Genomic DNA, 10,350 nt, shown 5'->3' on the forward strand with positions numbered 1-10,350 from the left:
GTATCTTCAATTCAATGGTCAAAAGTGTGAATTGAGTAGGTTTTGTGGTAGTTTTTTTTCGATTTTGTTCTTTTTGCTTAAAAGAAAATCTTTATTTATATCTTTATTTATTGAGTAATTTTCAATGGGAGGCACGATTTAGCGATTTGTACACCCCTTTGCTTTGCGTTTGTTTCCATGAGTAGAGGTTTTTTTTTATTGAGTTTTATAATATTATTATATAGAGAAAGAAAAACCACAAAACGCCCTCATCATTGAGCTCATTCTTAAGTTGTCTGTTTGGAAATTGTACAAGGAATAAGTACTGTGCACGTCAGCAAGTTCAATTTAACCTCAGAAATGTGCCACGAAGAAATCAAGTCACGAAGGAAATTTAGCCTCTAACAAACACTTGTTCAAGCATCAAAATAATAACTATTGTATGATTCTATCTTAGCCATTAGCCATGGTCTTTTCTTTCTTCCTTCTGCAGTTGATTGTACAGAGAAGAGAAGTGAGAGAAGTTTGAGGGCAAATTTGTTCCAAAGACGCAATTGTTTAATCAGCAATCGATGCGCAAATTTAATTGTTGAATCAACAATGAGAAACTTGGTAAAAGGTTGCTGAATAAATTATTGAATTGTAAAAAGAGGGATATAGAAGTGAAAATTACATTTTTGCATTAAGTTGTTCAATTATGAGTTACAGGTTTCTCGCTAGAGGGGGTTTGAGATGTATTAGGGATCGGAAATTAAGTTACATCTGGCAACCCTGGATGACCGTCGCTTTATTTATTTTTGACGTTTTGTTGACAAGTGACAATCACTAAAAGAATCATTAGAAGTAACTCATTATGTCTATATGGACCGGAGTGAGTCCGACAGCCTTACATAAAATAGAAGAAGAAGAAGTCACTCAGGGCAGCACTGAAGCAAGAACTGAAACGTTTCTGGGCTTCGTAACTCAATAAATTTTTAACCTTGTTCTTAACTAAATGATTTAATTAAGCGCTTTGTGGTGAGTAGCGAAAATAAAATGGCGTGACAGCTTTAGGGCTAAGTACTTATTTAAGGCCTTTGCAAAAGTCTTTATTTAAGAACTTTTGACTAAGTATTTTTAAGTAGTTACTGCCTTAATTTTTAATTCCTCATTTTTTATTTTACCAAAAAATAATTAAAAGACTTGTTTGTTAGCATAATAAACACGTTGCTCTAAGATCGATTAATCCGGACGTGTACATTGTGATTTAACTAGCTTTCTGGTACCGATTGAGAATCACAAGTTCTTCTAAAAAAGTTTCTGATGTGTCTGGAACAGGGAAATCAATAAGATAATAGTTTCAAAGAATAATATTAAAAAGATTGGAAACCTAGTAAAGTGAGACTTCAGGAATACCAGTTTATAAGGCACACAGAAAAATGGAAAATTCTTTAACAGAAACACCTAGGAATTTAATTTCGAATCCCATCCAATGAATACCAATGCCCTAATACTAATTCCTTGATCATTTAGTTTTAATTGTAATTTGCAATTCTCAAGACATTTTTCAGTTAATACTGAAATTAAACTCCCGATCTCTTAGCGTCAAAGAAATAAGGATTCTAGTCCATTTCATTGGCAAAGAGCTTCTGAATTTAAACGCCTCGGGGATTCACATTCAATTTAAGTTTCCGGAGTCTTACCGTGGTATCACACTAGAAAATTTCACATTAAAATTTTAACGTGATTCACATTAATTGTTGCTGATTAAAATAGATGCTAGATTAAAATAGCATAAATACGATTGATAATTAATGAGAATTGAGCAAATTTATGAGCAAAATTTGCTCATTAAATTTTCATCAGGTACTACTTTATTGCAGTCATTCGGGTCCTTTTGCACGACATAAAAGTAGCGTACAGGAGGAACACTTCTCCTTCTTCACTAAAATCGCACATTTTCGCTCAAACGACTGAAATGCTTCTAAAACAAAAACACTCTTCTGACAACCCGTGTGCCATATCGTGACGTGACATTGAGCAATTCTAGCAATGTGTCCTGACTAAATCAGCGATTTCGAGTGGTTCTAGAGGTATTGATGACCAACTTTTCACTTTAACTTTGATGTGAAATTTTTCTAGTGTGATAACTCCGTTATATATTCTTAAATTTAGAGTCAAAACTTTTCTGTGTGGACTAAAGGGAAGATGTTTCAGGGTTTTATACTCTTTGGGGCAACTTACACTCCGGGATTAAGAGTTGCAGGGACTAAATGAAGGGCCTTTAGTCAAACTTACCTTACTTAAGTAGGGTTATAGACTTCGTGGATTTCACTGTATAGATTTATCAGTGAAGAGTCTGAAAACTGGCATATTTAATGACATTTTGGGGTTATGTTTTTCTAACATATCAGGTTAAATCGTCTCATCCGGTTAACATGGTCCATTTCATTCCCTATTGCACTTTTTATCCTTTCCCGCTAGAGTACGTAATTTCCACAACAATTGCCTTAATTAAGGACTTTATAAGCACTTATTAAGGACTTGTCAACTTGGTCAAAGCTCCTATTCCTTATATCATATATCTTAATATTATTTGATCAAGCATTGAAGATCATGTAAAAAATCAGCAGCTGTTTGCAGAACCCCGTAACATTTGCATTTTTCAGTATAGAAGACAAGGACAAGAGAGTCTGAAAATGCAAAACAGAAATTAAATTAAAGAAAAAAAGAGAAAAAAGAACTCAATGCACTTCTGTGAAATTATTTTAATTCAATTTTCTACCATTCGATTTCACTCTCCTCCACTTTTTCAACTCTAACACAATTTCTTTGGACAGTGTTTGCTGCAATCATCTCCGATACCTTAAAGCAATTATCGTACCACCTAAGACTCTTTCTCAGAAGACGTACAAACACCAAACTTGTAGTTTAATTGAATTTAATGCCATCATTTCCATTAAATTCTCCATCATCTTTCCCTCTCTCTGCTGCAAAATATTCAAGAATCCAGAAGAAGACAAAAAAGAAAGAAAGCATCGAGGCGCCTGGCAATTAATCACATTTGAAAGGAAAAATTGTGGACAATTTGTATCCCTTTTTTCACTCTTGCACACACCTCCTCGAGAGATCTCAATTTGCAGCTGAAAATGACCATTGAGTGGCTTAAAAGACTTTCGCTGCAAATGCAGGAAAAACTTGGTCATTTACACGTGTTAATTGCAAATTAATGTGTCTGCTATTGTGGGAAAGCATTATAGGAAAATTAGTAAATTAGCAAATGGTAAATGAATTTGCCGGGAAAATATTGCTGCAAAAAATCTTGCTGATTTTCAAATGTATCTTCAATCATCATTCGAAGATTGCCTCGAACGTATATCAGATTTAATCTTAAAGTCTTTTGATCGGTTTTTGTAAATTGTTTCCTATTCTACAATAAAGATCTGTTATTATAGTGTCAAATTTCCTTAAGGTTTTAACCTAAAATGCAACAAACTTCACATCACTGAAGTTCGTGGAATATTTAAAGCAAAAAAGTGTCCAAACAACTATTTAGTACTGTTTTAATATCCTTTAAGTCAAAAGCTTATTATTATCTCAATCTTTGAATTAAGTACCTAATTTCATGAAAAGTCTTTGTTTGGAAATGTCAAATAAACATTTCGGTCCTAGCTCGATTAAAAATATCTAAATGGAATTAAACAACTTATTGTCATTTCTCTTAAACTATGGAAAAAAATGGATAATCCATAGACAAAAGGTGAGCAAAAACCGTTTGAAATTGAACAAACGTCAAATGAAAATTGTACGTCAATGACAAAACGTTACCTGTAGGGGAATTCTGTAACCGTATGATCAGAGGTGTGCAAGAAGCGTTGAAACAGAATAAATGTCAAAATAAGGTTATTCAGGTAGTGTTTTGGTCATTAACGGCCAAGTTTCATTTGACGTTTGTTCAGTTTCAACTGATTCTTGCACACCTCTGCGTATGACAACGTCATATGACAAATTTAAATTTTTATATGGTACAGTAGAGTCTTCTAAATTCGAACGCTCGGGGGCTATTTTTAACATTTCTCACCTCCCAAATTCGAACGATTTTTTGAAAATAACGAAATTTACGTGATATTATATTGTACTTTGAATCAAATTCTCGTACTTTCTGACAAGTCTTAGTGGGAACATACTTTCTCTTCATTTTATACGATCATAAGGTATGTAAACATTCAGGAAGAACCACATAAATATGATTTTCATTCATCCAGAATACGAATTTTTTAACATAACCCCACAATTGAGATTTTGAATCCAAACGTCGCGTCGTTCGAATTTGAGAGATTCAGATTTGAGAGACTCTACTGTAAATCCGATTTATTTCAATTATTAAAAGCTTCATAGAACACTTTGCAATGGAAATTCGATGATCACGCGGCTTTTATGCTATCCTGTTTCTGAATTTTACCACAAAAGTTTGTCATACTGTTGCAGAATTCCTCTTCTGGACAAACTTATTTTGACGTATATTTCGTTTCAAACGGTTCACCCTGCTATAGACACTTCTTTTAAAAGAATGTCTCCAAAATCTTTATCAAGTTAAAGTCTCCAATTTGTGGTCAAAGATAAATTCAAAGTGTATATCGTTAGCTGTTTAAATTATATTTAAATAAATACTGAAAACTTTATTCGACTGCGATCCCAATAGGAATAAGCGTTTGAAAATAATGATGATGAAGTTTATTTGATCACCTTAGAATTACTAACGACTGCCATATAAATTTATCAGTAGTATCTAGCTAATTGAAAAGTCTCCAAAGAATAATTTAGTAAGTCCAATCAGGGCTTACAAATTCAGAAGTAGGATGCACTAAAATTTCCAAAAATTGACCACGAATGGAGCAAGTTATTGCCGTAGTTATTACAAATTTCCAATAGTCTTATACCTTTTATTTAATTAAAATTGAGGCGCTCGGAGCAAAAAAACTAAGTCGTATGCATTTCCCTATTAAAATAGCGTTCTTTTGCTCTGAGCTCCTCAATTTTTTTTTTACACGGCAATTTCATTCAGTAAACACCAATTTCTAACAAAACTTTAAATAAATGTCAATTTGACATGTGTCTTAGGGAAAATGAGATTTGTTATCCTAAGAACAATCCTAAATATAGTTAAATCATGTACTTAGTCTCTAAGGTATAAACATCATTTTCCCTAAGACATATGTCTAATTGACATTTATTTAAAGTTTGATTAGAAATCAAAACCAACTCATGGTTAGGATTTACCCTCACCGACTTCATAACAATGTTTAAAAATTAATTTTAATTAAGAGTTTAAAATGAGAACATAATCTCTTAAGGAAATTGAAATGTACTGCAATTTTACGCTATTTAAAATTAGAAATACTTTAGAATGAAGTTTATCTAGCCTGGAGACCGGATGAATGCTAATGACAAAAATGCTTAAAATATTGTAATACATGAAAATGGAAATGTCTTTTTTCTTAAGTAATTCTTTTATGGTGCTTCTATCATAGAGTTTAATATTCTTTATAGGGAATATAAAATTAAAAAAAAGTCTACAGACATTCCAACGTATTCTTTTCTCAAAATTCAACCAAAAAACGTTTTATTTTTAAACAAAATTGTCCGCCTATAGTTTTTGCAAGTTTGTCTGCGTCAGGAAGCATTTCTAACCTCCAAAATTTATTGTAGAAGTATCACATAACCTCTAAGTTGGATTTATAATTTGGTTACGTGATATTTCTGTAATGTTTCATTTTTTCTAGCTTAGTTGTGAAACTTCTTGGTACTTTCTACCTCAATAATTTGTATTTCAGTGTTTAAATTTAATCCGCAAAATGATATTTAAATGCCTCCAAAGAATTATTCTGCTGATTATTAATAAGTTTTTCCGCATAATTTGTAATATACTATTGAGTTTCTTCATTTCAATTACACTAAATTTGTGTATATTTTTTCTCGGTTTTGATTTTTTTTTATAATTTCTCTTCGAATAATTTAGTACACTTTTTGTTAAATAAAGTCTCCAAAGAATGTCTCTGCTGGTTTACTACGTAGAGCACTCCGATTTTTGAGTGATTGGAACCGAAAATGCCAGATAAAGACTTATGCACGAAGGGGGATTTTTGACATTCTCGTGTATTTGACAGATGTCACCCGAACATCTGAAAGCTGTATAATTTATTGTTTTTTTTTAGATTGTAACTAAGCAATAGAATTTTGTCATCCGTTTTTTTTATTTTTTCAGCATTCCTAATATAATAGTTTGTATTTATTCCTCAAGATTTAATCTGTCAAAGATTCGAAAGTCTCCAATGATCTTCTCTACTTATTATAACTTTTTCAAATAAGTAAATAAAATTGTTGATTAAAGGAAATAAATTTAATCACTTCATTTATTGATAAAAATCTATTTTTTTAACAATCTTTTAAATAAATGTCTCCAAAATCTTTTAACTTGAATAGTCTTGTCAATCTAATCAAAATTTCTTTTCTTTCAGATTGACCTTCGTCAGTTGGATCTGTCGCTTCTGTCGCAGCTCTGGGCACTTAATAAGTCCATCCAGGAGTTCAGGACGATGCTGCAGGAGGAGGAAACCCTGTCACCACTGTCCCAGTCTCCATCTCCTTCAGAGGGAAATTCCCTGACGTCCGATGATGATGATGTGGATGATGAGGATCTCGATGGAGATGGACAAATGCCAGAGCCGGCTCTCGAGGCACCAATTCCGCGCATGAGAGTGGCTCCTCCTCCTCCGCCGCCGCCAAATCGGAAACCTCCGTCACGTCCAGTATGATATTGTTCCCTCAGCCAAATGAATTCGGTGTTTAGATCCGTGTTCTGTCGATACTTTTCTGTGAAGAGTTGAGCCACATTTTGACGATAGATCCTCCCAATCCTCAAGGTTTCACCATCCGGAAAGCTCTTTGGGGTGCAATATATTTGCCATAAATGTGACAAAAGAAACTTTTTTTCTGGAGAGAAAGAGAGAAGGGGCATTTTGTTTTTGGGGAAGAAGGGCTCATCAACATTTGAGGAAAAGCGTGAAAAGGGCGTTTTAATTGGAAAATAATGAAAAACTGGTATTTAATCGTAAATTGCTATTGATCATGTGTAGAGCAAAAAAAAGGCATTTTATTCATCGTCAATTAATCTCAATTCAGCGTAAAAGATTATATTTATAAATTGCAGTGTGTGATTTTCTTGTGTTTAGATTTAATTTTCTTTTTTTCCGAAAGAAAGGAGCTGATAAACTCCAAGTACGAATACCCCTGTAATGTTGGTTAAGCAATTATGTTAATACAAGAGACAAAACTGCATCAATATAAATTATTCACAGAAAAAAAAAACATTGAGAAAATAAAGTGATTTCATGAACTGAGGATGGGTTTTAATGGGACAGGGACTGATCGGGGTTTTAGTTATCTAGCCAGTAATCATCAATTTGGGAAGTTTTTTCTTAAGAAAAAGTAATGCAATATTTAAAAAAAAAAAATTGGTGAGTAAAAAATTGAGTAAAATGAGAATTGAAATTCTGAAACGGTAAGTAAAAACTGTCCAAATGACCAATTAAAAAATTATTTTCACCCAAAATATTTTTTTTTAATTTTATTAATTACAGTAGACTCTCTCTCAATCGGCAATATGGGGCAAAATGTCATCCGGTTTAGCGATAGAATTTAGCGTCAAAGCCTTTGTAAATTCCACAAAAAGTGCTCAATTATAAAGAATCACGATAAAATAGGAAGAACTACAGTGAATTTGAGTGAATTAGCTTCATAATTAAGCGTGAAAACTGTCAACAAAATTTGACGCCCGATTGAGAAAGAGCCGATTGAGTGAGAGTCTACTGTATTTAATATAAAACTTGTAATTCCAATAAAAAATTAATTGCTTTGAAAACACCTTAAATCTTATTTATTTTAAGTAAAAAATCTAGTGCATTAATTTAAAATTTCATTTTGCAGGATTAATAAATTAATTACACAGAAAAAAATATTTTGTAAAATTGTTCGTAAATGTTTGTGAATTTCTATGGGGAACTTACGAAATGCTCGTGAATCATATAACCCACAAACAAGTTCGTAAAATATTGTACTTTTTTCACAAACATTGTTCGTAACATAATCATTTGACGAACATTTTTTGTACTTTTACAAACATTTGTTCGTAAATGTTCGTAAACATACAAAAAAATGTTCGCATAATTTTGTCATTTGTACGTAAATTTTTGCCAGACAAAAATTTACGAACAAATGACAAAATTTTACGAACATTTCTTTGTGTGTTTACGAACATTTCCAAAAACAAATTTGCCAGACAAACGAAAACTTACGAACAAAGGACAAAATTTTTCGAAATTTTTTTTGTATGTTTACGAACATTTACGAACAAATGTTTGTAAAAGTACAAAAAAAAATTTCGTCAAATAATGATCATTTGACGAACAATGTTTGTGAAAAAAGTACAAAATTTTACGAACTTGTTTGTGGATTACGATTTACGAGCATTTCGTAAGTCCCCCATAGAAATTCACAAACATTCACAAACATTTTTACAAAATATATTTTTTCTGTGTATTATAAATAATTTAATCTGTCAATGGAAGGTCTTTGCAGTTCTAATCTGAACATTGAAAGATCATTATAACGCTTTAGATTTAGATCTTGTCCTTGTTTTTTGTAGGGTCGAACGAACACCTCTTCGACAGTGAACCTCTATTGACACTTTCGCCAAATTTTGAAATTTTGGCGTTTTTTCATTAATCTACATTTTTCGATAAAGTTAAGTGTTCTGATTTCGTATTCCAAATGGTACAAAGTAAGGTGTCAATAGGTCCTGATACGAGTTCTTAAAGTGTTAATATGTGTTCCTTTCGCCCTAACCAGTGTTACCATAGAGTCTTTTCAATGATATTTTAAAATAACGAAACCTTATACTACCAAAAATACAGAATATTTTGGAAAAATTTCCAGAAAATTTGTTATTATAAAGCCATTGATAATTTGAAATTTATTTTTCTTTTAATTGTTTTAAATGCGCTTTTATGAAATATATATTTCAAAAAAAATTTCAATGAACTTTTGAAATTGTTTGTAAAGTTAATTAGGTAATTGGCCACAAAAACTTCTCCTGGATCCTGCATGAAACTGCCCCACCCTCTCGTATTCTTCCTGTTGCGCTGTCTGATTGGGTGGTGCTTTAGAGTTTTTAACCCTTTAAGGACGGAAGAGTCAAAAATTGAGGGTCAGAAAAAATCATTTTGTTCTAACTTTGTAGAGCAAAACACAGCTTTTTATATTTTATATAGGAAAAATTTCATTTTTGGGTCACCGGTGACCCAATCGTCCTGAAAGGGTTAAAGTATTCAAAGTTAGCCAATCAAAGAACAAGGTGACATTAAAATATTTTATATGGCTTAATATTTAATTAAATGTATATATAATACTTTACTTTTAGTAATTTTTTTCAATTTAGGATTAATGTTTTAGTGAAAAATAATTATAAAATTATTGAGTGTACTTTTTAAGCATTATTGACCAGGATTAAATATTTTAGTCTTATAGAGTTCTCTGATTGGACAGAGCTTTGAATGCTACAAAGTTCTAGCCAATCATAGAAAGCGCTCGTATTATATTAAAATATTCAATATAGTCAAAAATTTAAATAGTTTTATTTAAATCTTTTTCATTAAATATTGCAGCAGATCTCATTTTGTCAATCGGCAATGAAATCATTCTGTTATTTATGAACTATTTTAAAATAATAATAATATTTGTTTATTCAAGATTTACGAGAATATTGTAAATGTAAAATATATTTAAATTTAACAGTTTTCAAATTTAAATTAAACTGTTAAGTATTTTTTGTAGTACCTCTCGTGTTACCTTTATGAACTTTTACTTTTAAGAAATTCCTGGTCAATTCAAGACCTTGAACGCCTTGAAGGCCTTGAACCTTTCTTAATGAAGAACAAAATCGTTTCAGTAGATTCAGAGAAATGACCAATTAAGTATTAAAAATGAAAAATACGATTTTGTATAGAATACAGGCCCTTCAGCGAATTATTGAGAAAATGACAAGTTTTTCTATAAATTTAATAATGGTGTTTTTCCAGTGAAAATAAAGGGAAATCCGTCCGTTGAACAATTTTTAGCACATGGCTGTTCTCATGCGTATCTACGTTTTCGATTGTTCTTCAATTTGGTTCTTGACTGAACTGATTGCTCCAGTCCTTGCCGTGTTCTAAAACTACCAAATAATCGTGACAGGAACCAATCGATCGAAGGAGAAGTCGATTATGCAGATTTACTTGAGAACAGTCATGTACTAAAAAATAATAAGGAGAAAGACTTCCCTTTTTCATTAGAATA

At 31.8% G+C, this 10,350-nt stretch overlaps 1 protein-coding gene across 1 annotated transcript in view; it reads left to right on the top strand.

Moving 5' to 3' along the window:
* The window catches only part of LOC129806836 (uncharacterized), a 64,039-nt gene extending 56,681 nt beyond the window's left edge, over positions 1 to 7,358 (top strand). Inside the window, exon 3 of the mRNA XM_055855624.1 lies at positions 6,477 to 7,358. Within this exon, the coding sequence (XP_055711599.1) occupies positions 6,477 to 6,773 (297 nt within the window). The 3' untranslated portion in view covers positions 6,774 to 7,358. The remainder of the gene's footprint in view (positions 1 to 6,476) is intronic.
* The last annotated feature ends 2,992 nt before the right edge of the window (positions 7,359 to 10,350 follow it).

The sequence above is a fragment of the Phlebotomus papatasi genome, chromosome 3 (genome assembly GCF_024763615.1).
Source record: "Phlebotomus papatasi isolate M1 chromosome 3, Ppap_2.1, whole genome shotgun sequence".
NCBI lineage: Eukaryota > Metazoa > Arthropoda > Insecta > Diptera > Psychodidae > Phlebotomus > Phlebotomus papatasi.